At 32.4% G+C, this 16,177-nt stretch overlaps 1 protein-coding gene across 1 annotated transcript in view; it reads left to right on the forward strand.

Moving 5' to 3' along the window:
- The window catches only part of LOC145323940 (uncharacterized), a 46,205-nt gene that overhangs the window by 3,286 nt on the left and 26,742 nt on the right, over window positions 1–16,177 (forward strand). The window contains exons 4-16 of the mRNA XM_080166553.1: window positions 3,551–3,684; window positions 4,040–4,103; window positions 4,910–4,974; window positions 5,602–5,685; window positions 6,025–6,113; window positions 6,448–6,537; window positions 6,917–7,037; window positions 9,395–9,478; window positions 9,858–9,887; window positions 12,915–13,009; window positions 13,545–13,658; window positions 15,032–15,120; window positions 15,563–15,637. Of these exons, the coding sequence (XP_080022679.1) occupies window positions 3,551–3,684; window positions 4,040–4,103; window positions 4,910–4,974; window positions 5,602–5,685; window positions 6,025–6,113; window positions 6,448–6,537; window positions 6,917–7,037; window positions 9,395–9,478; window positions 9,858–9,887; window positions 12,915–13,009; window positions 13,545–13,658; window positions 15,032–15,120; window positions 15,563–15,637 (1,134 nt within the window). The remainder of the gene's footprint in view (window positions 1–3,550; window positions 3,685–4,039; window positions 4,104–4,909; window positions 4,975–5,601; window positions 5,686–6,024; window positions 6,114–6,447; window positions 6,538–6,916; window positions 7,038–9,394; window positions 9,479–9,857; window positions 9,888–12,914; window positions 13,010–13,544; window positions 13,659–15,031; window positions 15,121–15,562; window positions 15,638–16,177) is intronic.

A 16,177-nucleotide genomic window follows, 5' to 3' on the forward strand; every position in this document is an offset into this window, starting at 1 on the left:
ATAGATTATAATAAAATAAAATATAAAATTAATATGATAAATAAAATTTTGTAGAATTTTTTTTAACATAATTGTTTTTTTTTCAGCCTCTTAAGCGCACGTTAGATAAAAGTCTTTGGTATTGTATTAAAGACTATTTTCCACGAACAATAAAATGAAAATCATAATTCTCAATGATTTATTCTCAAAAGAGCGTAAGTACTGCATGTATAACAAACACATAGATTTTTGTCATAAAAGACGTTGTTTTGTTTTAGATTTAATGTTTAATAAATATAATAACCATATTTAATCAAAACTGCATTTAATCTTAGTTAAATAAATACTTAAAAAGATATATTTTATGTTTGAAGTATCCTACCGGCTGCGCCAAATGAAATGTAGACAGACTGACACGAATTAAACGATAGAGTAGATTCGGATACTTAATTCAAACATAAAATATATCTTTTTAAGTATTTATTTAACTAAGATTAAATGCTGTTTTGATTAAATATGGTTATTATATTTATGAGTAAATATGAATACTTTATTAGCAAATATTAAATATATTTAAATGATTAAAACTATTGATTAATTATGCTGGAAAGTTTCTGAAGTAGTGGGATGTTTGTTTGTGTGTAGAAACACCAAAGCAGCAGGATGGCTGTCTGTCTAATTAATACAAAAGTATTAATTAGCTGTATAACTTTGAAGGCGTTGAAGAGGTGGAATATTTGTCTGTATTAAACTCGTTGAAGTAGTAGGATGTCTTTATGTAGCTGAATTGGCCTAAAGAAGGCTCGACCCCAAACCAGAAGTGTTCTGTATATGGACTCTCAATTACAACTAAATCTAATAACTGTTCTCTTAACTTTTTCCAGAGTAATTGAGAGTAAATGAATACGTTTCTCCGTTTAAGCCAAAAACTTAAACTTGTCTGAAACTTAATTATACTACAGTTCATTCAATTGAGTGTCCCAACATTTTCACCACTAATTTAAACTACAAGGGGGATAATTTTGTGTACCATAATTGGAGATTGACATGAAAATAGCGTCCATTGTCTTATCCTTTTATATCCCTGGTTTAACACAATCATCTTTATTAATCATTGTCATAGTCCCAAAATTGTCAACTATTAGAATCAAAGCTATTCCATAAATAGAGTGGGTCCGTACGTCCGAAACATACATTTTGACATGTTAGAATTGTAATATCGATTTCAAACTCTGCATTATAATTTTTTAACAGTTAGGTATAAATTAACCTTTAACGGTCGGGGGGGAGGGGGGGGGGCGTTGAACGCCCCCCCCCCCTCCGGTTTTTTTCTATCTCATTTTATGTGTGTGAAAGATAAAGAGCCCAAAATGCGTGACTTTTTAGTGTGGGTATGACATAACTGAGGGTTGAAATTTTTTGAATATCTCAATCCTGGCGGGCACAGGATGCCAGCAAACCTGGCTGGGTCATCCAGGTAAAGAGCAAAAATAGTTTTTGACTTAAACAAAGCATTTTATCTTACCAAAATACTAACATATCCTCTAGTAGTACATCCTCATATTGAATACAGGTGTTCAAGTCAATTTCAGGTTCCATGTATGATCCTGCAGGTCCTGATCCTCCAGGTCTCCAGAAATCTTTAAAAGGCTCCTGTGGCCGCAATTTTTCTCTTAGAGACTTCAAATTGTTAACTTTAGCTTTTCTTACATGTCTACATAACGTATCGAAATTTCATAAAGATCCGCCGCCGTTTTCCCGCCGACCCCCAACTGCGGCGGCTGGTAGCTGCCAAGTACAGCTGCGGCCGCTGAAATTTATTTTTTTATATTTCAAATATAATATTTACATAAAGACAAACATTTTCTGCAAAAAAAATTTCTTCTAGCTTCAAAAGTGAGAAAATTACAGCCGATTGAAATTTTTAAGTAAAAAAGGACCTAAAAACAAAGGTTGTTAAATAAAAGGGTGAAGGAAGCGAAAATCGACTTTGACTTACCTAAGGTCGGAAATTTACTATAAAACAGGGGACTTGCACAAAATATTTTAGCCCTCTAGCTCTTATAGGAACTGAGATAATAGGGGGAGGCTTTGAAGGCCCCCCCCCCCTGACCGATTAAGGTGCGGCAAGGGGCCCGACTGTTAGGGGTTAAGAAGCCTGGCAACTCTATAATAGCTACCAGAAAGTCTGTAAGTCCATATCATGTTGATTTTTAATCTTTTAATAACAATTTTTTACGTTACAAGATTATCCTATTTATTTGATTTTAGGATACTGATTAATATTACATCAAGGTTCTTTATTATAAGCGAATCTTCTCTAAAATCAAGTACTAAATGTAGATATGTCCTTAAACAGAATCATTCATTTAATCACATTTGCAACAAATTTACTTACATTTTTTATATAATTTTACATTTGTATCCTGTTTTTTTCAGTTCTGACACTCTACAAGTGTTCATGTTCGTTTGTCCTACCGTCTCAGAGCTTTGCTTTTATGGATGTTGTCAACCTTGTTTTATATGGAAATATGTTTCTATGTAAAGTATGTAAACAATACTAAAATGTATGACGTTCATTTGTTGAAATTTTTGTACTGTTCAATATTTTTTGAATATTTGCTTTAAAAATTGATATTGAAAATTTAAAATGGATGTGTTTTAGTATGTTTTAAAATGTAAAGCTAATTGTAAATCTACTACTTAAATGCAGAGAGGGTGGGGACTAATATGTTTAATATATGTACTAGTTCCCAAAGTTTTATAATAACGCTTTCTTATTTATTGGCTTAACAACTTTGGGAACTTATATTGAATTTAAATTGGTTGGTTCAACGTTTCAACCACTGACTGTAATCTACAGAAGAGATAATTTTGGGTATCACCATAGTGAATGCACATCCATTTATCCTCCATTGTCTTATCCCTTAAGATCCCTGACTTATATAAATAAGATTGTCATTGCTGTAAAAATTTAACCTACCCCAGATTTCAATTTTAGTTTGAAGAAAATAAAAAAAAATTATTTTGGTGGGTTATTTTTTTAATGAGAGGGTTATTGTATCTTCCCCAAAATAGTTATAAACTTTCCCAGGACCTATTACACATCTTATGGGAATAAAATCGGTTCAGCGGTAAGCAAGGTCATTTGTTAAGCATAGACAGACAGACAAAATTCCTGATACTTTCATACAAGGATTAATTACTTTTAAGTAACATTTTTTTTGTAGGAATAATTTTTACCTTTGGTACATACAGACAGACAGACTAGCTTTCTGTTACTTTCATTATTCATATATGTGTTATCTCCAAATAGTTATAAACCTTCCAAGGAACAAATAGAAGCTTCACTATATAGGATAAATATATCGTTTCAGCAGTACACACAGACAGAAAGACAAACTTCCTATTAATTTCATATAAGTTTTAATTACTTATAAGTAATATTTTTTATAGGAGCAATTTTTCTTAGGATACTTTAAAAGAGAGTCATATTGGTTGAGTGGTTAGCAAGATCCTGTGGTACACACCGAAAGACAGACAAAGTTCCTATTACTTTCATATTATTAAGTGTTTTGGAGGCTTTATCTGAAACGTACGGAGCCAACATCAACCCACCTCAACAACAACATGCTCACAACAACAATCCTTTCCGTGGGGTTGGGGGTGGTGGTGCCCCTCAGCATACACATGCCAGATCTCAAGGTAAGTATAAATCAGGGAGGGGGGTGACATTGGACTGTTGATTACACTAGTCCCCAAAGTTTAATAATAACGATTAGTTATTCGTTGTCTTAACAATTTGAGGACTTATATTAAATTTGATTGATCGGTTAATTAAGTTGAGTGTCCAACCGTTTCAACAACTAATTGTAATCTACAGAAAGGGGTACGTATGAGACAGCGTGTCAAATCATACTTTAACTTGGAGCTTGATCTGGCCCTAGTGGCTATACAAGTGTCTCGTCTTACTCCAGGAGTCTTAATTTCAAACTATGGCTAATTAATCAAACAAACCATTTTATTAAAGTACAAGAAGTAATATTTCTTTAATTTTTAGATGAGCAGAAGCTCTTAGAAGCTATTGGTGAAGCTTATGGCATTGACGTTTCCTCTGGTCCCAGGTAAGGGGGGGGGGGGGTTTAATGCAACCATCTCGTAATCAATGTATAAATGGCACTTAGAATTCGAATTTTGATATAAAATTTTGCATGAGTAATCCTTGGTAGGTCTATTTTCCCTAAATCGAACAAAAAGTTGGAAAAGTAACGGCTAACGGCTGGCAGCTCAGCCGCTTAGTAATTTTTTGGCTTTTTTCTATGGAAATAAATCACGAAACCTCTCTCCACATAATGCTCTTTTCCGACCCAAAAAGTTTTAAAACTATTCTAGCCGGTAGTTGCTGGTACTAGAAATTTAAAAAAATATTTTTTTGTATCATTTCACATGATTTAAAGCAAAAATATGTTTTAAAATGTTGATTTCTACGTAATTTTTGACAGATTTGCCCTAAAAATAGCCAAAAAAACGGCTAAACGGCTGAGCCGTTAACTGTTACTTTCAACTATTTGTTCGATTTTGGGAAAATAGACCTACCAAGGATTACTCATGCAAAATTTCAGATCGAAATTCGAATTCTAAGTGCCATTTATACATTGATTACGAGATGGTTGCATTAAAACCCCCCCCCCCCTTATAAAAAATTCTTAACACTTTTTCATCCCCTGAAAGGTTAGGTTGTTTTGCAAAGGTTAGTCTTAATAAATAGTACTCCTTTTTTCTATTTTATGATTTTTATTTCACTATTCGTTTAAAATTGTCTGTAATATGATGTTATAAATATTTTTTTTCAGTAAAACTGAGAACTGGTTCTAATCCACCAGATATTAATCGGATTCACAGTAATACTAATAAAAAGTGTAAATTTCAGGTACCAGGCTGGAGCTGGTGGAAATACTGCTCAGGGAATGGATCCTATTTTACTTCAAGCTATAGGTAAATATTTAGGGAGGAGGGGGGGGGGTTATTGGTCTGTTTATTACACTAGTCCCTAAAGCTTTTTAATAGCATTTTCTTATTCATTGGCTAATTAACGTTAGGGGCTTTTTAAATTTTGATTGGTTTGTTTTCAACGTTAGTGTCCAAACGTTTCAACCACTAACATTAATCTATAGAAGGGGTAATTTTATGTATAATCATTTGGGATTAAATCTTTGTCTTTACTAAATCTTCAAGAGTGGTGTTTCTTTAAAAAAAAAAAAAATTCTCACAGCAGTTAGTGAGAATTGAAACTATAGGCAATTTAAAATCATTATAGAACCAGCAGACTGACAGATCATCAGATGAACATCTAATACTTAATAATTAAAATGTTTAATAATATAATCTATTAGAATATAAGGACTATGAAAGAAAACGAAGTAGCGGGTTCATATTTTCATATTGGGTTATTTTAGGTTAGGTAAATGTTAATGATTACACCGCAGGGTTATGAAATAGGCTCCGCATGGTTAGAGCCCCCCGCAGGTGCCAGAGGTGGAAGAAAAGCTACCGTAAAAACACGACAAAACCTGCTACTTGGGTTTTTGCCCTGATCTGAATATACATACTTAATTATTCAAGGTGAAGCCTATGGTGTAGATGTGAGTGGTCCGCCTCTAAATGCACCAATTGTTGGAAGAATGGCTGCTCCTATTAGAGGAAAAGGTATTAAAGATTAATATTTTCTTTTTTTTAGTTAAATCTTGTTGAGCATTGGCAGCTTTATTTTTAGGATTTTTAGGCTGCATTTTTTTAGATGTTAAAAAGGGCTGCAAGGCTTTTGGTGACTTATTTGTATTTGAAAAATAAGTTGCAACTGTATTTTTTTTTACATTTATATCTACGTTTGCAAATTGTTAAAAAACAGTGAGATTTTACGACATATTTCAATTAGACTTTGTGAAAGCAGTTTCATATTCCTGGTTAGATGATGTTTGGCATCTTATTACTAACATCTTTGAAATTGTACTGTAATTAAAATACCTTATTATTTACATTATTTAGCTCAGTCTCCGGAAGAAATGAAGATTCTGGAGGCCATATCTGAAGCGTATGGTGTTGACATCAGTGCTGCTAAAAATCAACCACCTCATGTAAGAGTCATTTTTAGTATTACCTCAAAGATTTTAAAGGCTATTTTAGGTTCAGTAAGATGATAGCCCCGCAGGGTTAGGCAATTGGCCCCGCAAGGGCTGGAAATAGGAGTAAAGCTACTGTTAAAATACGATAAAACGTCCCTTAAGACTCATTGTCACGAAAGGGACTATACCCAAAATTCTGATAAAGAAATTATTAAATTGTTAACAGCAATATGATTCTCGCCATATTTTCATTTAATTCTTAAGTTTTTATTAAATACAATTGATACCAAAACAAACATTAGTTCTTGTTTCATAAGAGTAAATGTTGAATAAATTACATTAACAGGTTGCCAGAGAAGAAGTGAAGTTGTTGGATGCTATCTTAGATGCATATGGAGTTGAGGTTGCCATGGGGTCTGCTAATATCCAGCAACTGGTATGTTTGTTTTATTAGGATGATAAAAATTAATGGAAAATCAATTAAGGGAGGTAATCCAGATGTGATCTTTTTTTGTATTTCATAAGATTTTAAAAACTAACTGCATGTATTTGCAGGGATCTAAAGGGATAAGACAATTGCTGAAAAATTGATGTACATCCCCAAAGATATAAAAATTAACTCTTCTTTAGATTTAACTTAGTGGTTCAAACGTTTGAACACTCAACTAAATGAATAAACAAAACAAAATTTAGTAATTTCCACAAAGTTGTTAATCCAAAAAATAAGAAAACATTACTATAAATCTTTGGTGACTAGTGTTATAAACACTTCATTGTCCCCTCTCTCTGATATATTTGAAAATTCTGTATTTAAGGCTGAGCCACCTAAAACATTGAGAGGAGGAGTTCATCCCGATCCAACTGAAAGATACTTGAGACCAGTTGGAAATCCAAGTCCTCTCCCAGATACACCCACTCCCATCTTTGAAATGAGTGGTAAGGATAATTTAAATTAAACTAAACAAGATAATCTTTGATTTGATTTACTGGACACTGAATATTTTCTTGTAAATATATGATTTTGAGGAAAAGGTTAAAAGCCAACAATCCATTGCCTAACCGCAGCCACCAGAAAATCAACAATCTGCAGCCGCACTAAAACCAAAATGCGTTAGATTATTTTGTTTGCTTCAAGTCACGGAGAAAACCTTATGCTTGTGTTCAATGTTACTCTCATAAGCGTAAAGCTTTCATCCCTGATTTGGCAAATCAAATCTACAAAGAATGTTGCACCTACTCAAGGATGAAACTCCATTTTAAATTTTAAAAGGGGGGGGAGGGGTTTTATGCAATCATCTCGTAATCAATGTATAAATGGCACTTAGAATTCGAATTTTGATCTGAAATTTTGCATGTGTAATCCTTGGTAGGTCTTTTTTCCCTAAATCAAACAAAAAGTTTGAAAAGTAACTGCTGGCGGCTCGGGCAAATTCATCATTAATTACATAAGAATTGACTTTAAAAAGTTTTTTTTTGGGTTTAATTCATGTTAAATGTGATAGCAATAACCATTTTTTAAATTTCTAGTACCAACAGCTACAGGCTAGAACTGTTTGATAACGTTTTGGAGTAGCAAAGAGTTTTATGAGATAGGTTTCATAACTAATTTGCTCTGAAGATAGCCCAAAAATGGCTAAATGGCTGAGCCGCCTGCCATTAGCCATTACTTTTCCAATTTTTTGTTTGATTTAGGGAAAATAGACCTACCAAGGATTACTCATGCAAAATTTCAGATGGAAATTCGAATTCTAAGTGCCATTTAATCATTGATTATGAGATGGTTGCATTAAAAAAATTTTATTTTGAGGAAAAGGTTAAAAGTCAACAATCCATTGCCTAACTGCAGCCACCAGAAAATCAATCTGCCGTCTCACAAAGACCAATATGATTTAGCTACTCTGCAGTAGTTAAGGGGGGGGGGGGGTAATGCAACCATCTCGTAATCAGTGAGCAAATGACACTTAGAATTCGAATTTGAATCTGAAATTTTGCATGAGTATTTCTTGGTAGGTCTATTTTCCCTAAATCGAACAAAAAGTTGAAAAAGTAACTGCTAACGGCTCAGCTGTTTAGCCGTTTTTTGGCTCTTTTTAGGGCAAATCTGCCATAAATTATGTAGGAATCAACTTTTTGAATGAGATGATACAGAAAAACATTTTTAGATTTCTAGTACCATCAACTAGCGGCTAGAACCGTTTGAAAACATTTTGGAGCATCAAAGAGTATTATGTGGAGATTGGTTTCGTGATGATTTGCTTTGAAAATAGTTAAAAAATAGCTAAACGGCTTAGCAGCCAGCCGTTAGCCATTACTTTTCCAACTTTTTGTTTAATTTAGGGAAAATAGACCTACCAAGGATTACTCATGCAAAATTCCATTTCAAAATTCGAATTCTTTGTGACATTTGCTCACTGATTACGAGATGGTTGCATTAACCCCCCCCCCCTCCCCCTTATATTGTGAAATAAATCATTTGAATAAATATTTTGTTTGCTTCAAGTCCCCGTGAAAACCTTATGCTTGTGTTCAATATTACTCTCATAAGCGTAAGGCTTTTACGCTTGATTTGGCAAATTAAATCTACAAAGAATGTTGCACCTACTCAAAGATGAAACTCAAGTTTTTTTTACCTACTCAGGCTTTTAAAACATAAGTCTATTTCGAAAAAAAAAATCTGGTATAGTCCCTTTTGTGGCAACGCCTCTTAAGGGGCGATTCTTCGTATTTTCACAATAGCTTTTCTACTATTTCTAGCCCCTGCGGGGCCTATTATCTAGTCCTGCGGGGCATTCAACTAACCCAATATAACTTAACCTGACCTAAAATTACCTATTAAATGCCATTTAAAAAATACGACAACTTGCCCCTTAAGATGAGATTGGTCATACAGGAAACAGTGTTCATGATGATCTTCACCTTGCTCTGGCTCCTGCAATTCCAACATTGTCTATTAATCTTATGATTGTACTTTTTATATTCGTAGAAAACTGGATATAATGCAATATGATACACAATTTTTCAGTATGTGATGAGAACCGGATATTAATTGGTTTCCAAGACATACTGCAGAATTTTTGTTTAAGATGAGATTGGTCATACAGGAAACAGTGTTAATGATGATCTTCACCTAGCTCTGGCTCCTCCAATTCCAACATTGTCTATTAATCTTATGATTGTACTTTTTATATTCGTAGAAAACTGGATATAATGCAATATGATACACAATTTTTCAGTATGGATGAGAACCGGATATTAATTGGTTTCCAAGACATACTGCAGACTTTTTGTTTAAGATGAGATTGGTCATACAGGAAACAGTGTTCATGATGATCTTCACCTAGCTCTGGCTCCTCCAATTCCAACATGGTCTATTCCTTCTCCAGGAAATTAAGCTTTATCATATAAATTTTTTTTTTATTGTTTCAAAGGTTATCTCAATGTGAACTGTGCTTGAATTAGATTGAACAGAGAGAGAGTATACCTGGTAAAATAAGTAAAAATAAGTATACCTGGTTCTGCCATTTATTTTTAAGTAACTGCCTCAGAAAAAATTTTGTTTGGGGGGGGGGAATTTTTATTTTTGGGTAAGGGGGAGAAAGGTGTGTCCCACCCTCCAAGATAAAACCACCACAGGACCAATAGGTATATACCCTTAATAGTAGAATTCGATTGGTTCAGTGGTTACGGAGATCTTAAGGGACGTACGGACAGACAGACATCATTCTACTTTGTATTATAGATGATAAAGTTTTTTTCCTCCAGATGAGACTAAGATTTACAAAAATGGTAAGCTGTTTATTTTGTTATGAAACTTTTGTTTTGGACATCAATTAAATCCTATCACTATCTTATCATTATCAATAGTTTTTTTTTTAAGGATTTTCCCTTTTTTATTTTGAGTACTATTTGAACCTAACCTAATTCTGAACTGTAGGATATTAGTATTTTATGGAAGATATATGATTGCTTTATATACTTTTATTACTTATTAACATTAGATCTTTTAATAATTCAAAGGTTTGTACTTTTTGAACTTCTGCTTCAGCCTTATATTTTGTACTAATTGTGAACTGTAGGATATTATTATTTAATGGAACATATTTGCTAATTCGACTTCTATTACTTTTAACAATACTTGTACTTTTTGAACGTCTTCTGCTTTAGCCTTATATTTGTACAATAAAGGTGCTAAGAAAGAGAGGGAATGTCTGATTGAGCCAATAGGAGAATCGCATCGGTACATACATTTAATTTCATTGGTTGAAATTTTGTACACATCTTGTTAAGAATGCATGTTTTTTTTCATTTCACACTTAGATAAAAGTCAGCTGTAAACAGTATATTTTCTTAGTAGAAAGCTTTGAGGAATCAGAATTAATTGCCCAAAAATTTGTTTTAAATTTGAAAGCTTAGTAACGAGGTGGATTCTTAAAAAAAAAAGTTAGGCTGGCTACTCGCTGGTGAGGCAAAATTATTTTTGTGAAAAATCCTCCAAAATCGAATTAAAAAATTTACAAAAATTAAATAAAATCTTAAAACCCAGCTGTTTAAAAATCCGCATGAAAACTAAAGGAACGACGCATGCATACGACGCAATACCATTATTTTCCTCTATGTAAAAAACGGCTCATGTACACGCATTTGAGCTTATACGATGCTTTTTTATTATTTTTCTCGATATGCTCATACAACGTACGTGTTTTTAAATGCATCGCAATTTGGACCAGTTTTGCGATGGAAAAATGAAAAATGCGTTGGGTTTTATTTAATATTTATTCGGGGAAAAAAAATAAAATTTCGCCGTACGCATCGTATGAGTAAGTCATTTTTTTTTTATAAAATTGGTTGGTGTTATATTATAAAACACCAGGTTTATTTATTTGAGACAAAAAAATTAAATTAGCCGTTTGCATCGTGTTGGTTTGGGCTAGACGCTACAAAATATTAAATAATATTTAACGACTAAACGGTACAAATTATTAGGAGGGGAAACTTTATTCCCTCCCATTGCATTGGCATAAAATAAGAATTAGAAAGAGGGGGGTAGGTTTCTGGTAAAATCCGTAAAGGTGTATTTTTTAAGCTTTAAAAATAGTAGTAGGATGATCGATAATATTCACTAAATATGTGTATTTCTTATTGAAAAGAACTATGACAAAATTTTTTTTTAAAGTTAACATAAATTTTTATCGTTCAACTACTGTTTTTAACTTAAAGCACATAACCTTTACAGATTTTACCAGAAACCTACCCCCCTCTTGAAATTGTCATATTAATAAAATTCTTACCTTTAAAATGATAAAACTTTTATTTAAGATATGACGATTAGAATTCTCCTTTCAAAATATAGCAACAAAAGAAAGATAAATGTTTTTAAATCCATTTACCTTTCCCCCATCGCGATTTTGAACGAAGCTCTTTAATAGATTTAATCTTCACACAAATTACATTTGACATCTAAGGTTGTATTATCTGTTTCTTAATTTTCAAACTATTTTTGTTGTTATTTTGCTGGTTGAGTCACGAGTGTATACTACCGTCTACGACTACCTGTGTACTTGTAGCTAGTAGTGGCTAGCTACAGAGGTACCAGATTTTTAATTAGAAATATATATAATTATACTTTTAAAAACACTAGTTTACAAATTATTCGGTGTTTTTAAATAAAATGTTTTAGAATTTGAATTAAAATAAAACTATTCAATTATTTTTAATGACATTTTATTTTATTTTTATGAGGTTACCCTGTTATGCTAGCAGACAAATTAACTCACATAGTGTACACTGGGTCCCGCAACACCCATGCCACACTAGCAAAACAATAACAAAACAGGGGTAAACGCGGGAAAGTGTTGCGCAGCCCTAGCTTTTTTCATAACCACCCTCATCCCATCCCATCCAATTGGTGTCCCCCCCCACACATGTTTCTCCTCCTCTTTTTTATTTTTTTAAGGCTATTTCCCCCCCTACAATTCCTCCCTTTTTATCGACGCAAATTACCGATTGAGTATATAGAAATTACACATTTTTTTGTAAGTAAAATCCCTATTTAAATAATATTGCTTGCATCCTTTCATAAAGTCACGTCATATTTATTTCAATTTAACAACGTCATATACGACGTAGAAGTTGTTATTTTTTTAAATTAAACTACACTAACAAATTAGCTACATTTTTAAAATTTGTCAACGGTTCTGTGCGTCGTGTGTGTTGTTATTTTTATGGAAGAAAATGGAAAGATGTAACGAGTAACAATTTTATCAAATTCTCAACGTGTTAATAAGGCAATAGCGTTTCATTTTCTTATAAACCGACGCATTTCTCATAATGTAACATATGAATGTGTCGTTCAGCCATCCTCGATGCGGCTTTTTGAAAAGCTGGGAAGGGTTATTAACATATGATTTTGTTTAATTTTTGTAGATTATTAATGTGCTTTTGGATGATTTTTCACAAAAATAATTTTGCCTCACTATCGAGTAGCGAGCCTATAATTTCTTAAGAATCCACATCAGCTTGAGTCAAAAGTAAACAATACTTTTGTCTGCTAGAAATGTTCCTTCTTAGATTTGACGAAAAAAGGGTTCAGAATATAATTCTATTCTTCTATTTCTATTATTTGTACGTTTGAAATTATTTTAACTATTTAAGTACTCAGTGTATTTAAATATTTGGAGCTTTTAAATATTAGCTTCTTTTGTTAGAGTTTTGAAACACCAATATCCTTGATTACAAATGCTCTATAAGTACAGAATCTTAGTAAAATCTTTATTTATTTAGTTATTATGTTTTAAAACTTTCAAATTATATTAGAAGGCCACTATGTGCCAAGTATTGAAGAGATAGATCAATGGGAGAAAGAGTATGATGCCAAACAAAGAGAATTCTTCAATAAATACAAAGAAGAGGTGGGTTTTAAACCAGGGATCTAAAGGAATAAGATAATGGCCGATAAATTGATGTACATACCTAATGATGCATCAAATACTCCTACTGTAGATAACAATTTGTGGTTTAAACGTATGAATATTCAACTAAATTAATTATCCAATCAAAATTCACTAAAGTCTCCAAAGTTTTTAAGGAAAGCATTATTATAAAACTTTGGGGACTAGTATAGTAATCAGCCCATTGTCCCCTCTTTCTCTGGTTTTAAATAGAGTTATATAATATCTATTGTGTTATTGTAATCTAAACAATAAGAAAAGTATATATTTGATACTTTCCAAGAGAAAATATTTTGAACATAATTTAATCGATCTCATTGTTTTGTGAACATCTTATTTCTGTAAAAAGATTTATATTTTTAAATTTATTTATATTACTGAAATTAAACTTTTTTTGAAAGCAAGGAGGAAGCAGTTGGATTACTACTCTGATCATGTGTAGCATCGTATTACAGACAATTATTCACGAATATTAAAATAAAAATAACTATTATAGCAGGGAGGAAGCAGCAGTATAACTGGAAGGTTTACCAACATTGATATGGATTACTACTCTGATCCAAGCTTCACCAACAATAAGTTCAGACCAAACAAAGAATACTTCGCTGTGGTAAGTATCAGGGATCTTAAGGGATAAGACAATGGCCGTTAAATTGGTGTACATTTAAATGAACCAACCAACCAAATTTCAATAAGTCATCAAAATTTTTAAGGCAACGAATAAGAAAATGTTATTATAAGACTTTGGGGACTAGTGTGTTAAACAGCCATCCTCCCTGAATAATTAATCTGAATTTTTTTTATCACAAATGGATATAGAATATGCAGATATTTTGACTGGGAAATTTTGTCGTCAATTTTTTTTTTTTTATAAAAAGTTCTTTGTTATTGGTTGTTATGGTCCCAGTGGCGTCCAAGCTTTTTTATTTGGAGGGGGGGGTGGGGTTAAAATTTTGAAAATGAATATTTTGGGGGACCCCCAAGCTCATTTTGGGGGGTGGGTAATCTTTGTTTCATAGAGGCATTTTTTTTATTTGGGGGGGGGGGGGGGGAGTAATCACCCCTTTACCCCCCCTCTTGGACGTCTATGTATGGTCCTCGTATGGTCACGTCAGGGTAGGGAATGGGTTAAAGTCATAAGGGGGGGGGGGGGGGGGAAGGTGGGTTGTATAGTTATATTATCCACATGTAAAACATTTTATCAGTGTATGTGAGAATCTCTTACAATATACAAATATTCTATATTCATTTTTTTCAAGCTAAAATAAATTGCAAGTAGAGAATTTCTTCTGTATAATGTATGTCTACCCATCCAATCTTGACTCCTTTGTTTTCTTCATGATAGGTTGGGGTATATTTAGTTATAAACTTAGATGGTGTCCAGACAGACAGGCTTCTTATTTAAAGCGAAGCTTTTCTATAATTAGTGTCGGTACGTCCGTCCGTCCGTAACAGGTAGCTTTTTTCGTTTATTTAGGTATTTTAGAATTGTCCTATCGATTTCAAATTTTGCATGGTGATTCCTTAATTAGTTAGGTACGATTTAGAAAGCGTAGCAACTCTATAATCTTCACCAAAATGTCTGTACGTCCATTTTAAACATGTTGATATTTTTACTTTTTTAACAACAAATTTTTATGTGATCTAATCATCCGATAGATCTGATTTTTAGTATATTGATTCCTGGGACAACAAAGTATAATGTAATAAGCGAAGCAACTCTATAATCAAGTCCTTAAAAATGTAATTATGTCCATAAACATTATCCTGAATCAAGCAGTTTTTCAACAAATTTACTTACAATTTTGCTTTGACTCTTATACATATATATTATGATTATTTAGTTCTGACACTATAAAAGTGTTAATGTCCGTTTGTCCTACCGTTTCAGTGCTTCGCTTTTATGAATGTTGTCATCCTTGTTAATTATACATCATAAAAGGATATGTATTTAATAAAAATTAAAATGTTTTTCATGTTAAGGATCACAATATCACAAAGAATGATATTGGAAAGTTGGATTACAAGTTGGTTAAATCTGACCAGGATTTTCTTGATTATAACACTTTAAGGTAAATACTAAGTATAACAATTTATTTTACCTTAATTTAAATATAATCTTCAATTATAAATCGGAATATTTTTCTATTTCAAGATTTTTTGTTTGTTAAAAATAAAATTATTATGTTTGTTTTCTGGTTTTATCTACAGAGCGTCAGTTTTTCTCAATATTCTGTAAAATTTGGTAAAAGCTTTCAGTAAAATGCGCTTATTAAGTCAAGTTGTACTTAATTTTGACTAAATGCATAGTATAATTAATTGCTTAATTAAAAACAGTTTGACCTAATAGGCGCATTTGACTGGAAGCTTGTACACAACTTTATGGAAAAATGATGTTATTCGTTAACATATTTCCCCATATGTTAAGCTTAATTTTTTATATCAAATTGATAGGCATATTTTCTTTGCTACATATTGTAGCTATCCTTGATAAATTTCATTGTCTTCTTTCAGATTAACCCCACATGGAAGGCATTTGCTTTTGATTACTTTGCTTGAGAACCTCTATTTGCCCCTTTGGGAGCCAAGGTAAGAGTATCATCCAATTTACTTATTCCTTATTATATAAAGTAGTAAGGTTTTTTTGTTTAAAGCTTAACCGATTGAGTTCTCCATTTAGGAGAAGCTTCACATAGGCCTCCTGATAGTTTTAGGTTATTTTATTTTTAGATTCACATTTTTTTGTCCTACCCTGCTCCTTTGATTATAGAGCACCTAGATCCAGAGGCTCAGCCGCTAGTAATGAGAAAAACAACAACTTCTATCTCCTAAAGGAAAAAACTGCAAATGGTTTATTTTTCACCTTAAATGAGTAGGTAAAAAATGAAACTTCTAGATTGTTATTAAATTGCAATAAATCCTGTAACATATAGAATAGGAAGACCGTTTTTATAAGAAATTATTATTTTTCAAGGCTGAAAAGCATTTTATTTTGGTGGCTTTGTTGCTGGGGGAATTTATATTTATCTTCATTTTATTTGTTACATTGGATATTTTGGAATACATGAAGGAAAGAGTTTAACATCTACAATTTTTATTACTTTTTTACTTTTTTTATCTTGTATAATC

The sequence above is a fragment of the Acartia tonsa genome, chromosome 7 (assembly GCF_053477335.1).
Source record: "Acartia tonsa isolate MP-2025a chromosome 7, ASM5347733v1, whole genome shotgun sequence".
Classification (NCBI taxonomy): Eukaryota; Metazoa; Arthropoda; class Copepoda; order Calanoida; family Acartiidae; genus Acartia; species Acartia tonsa.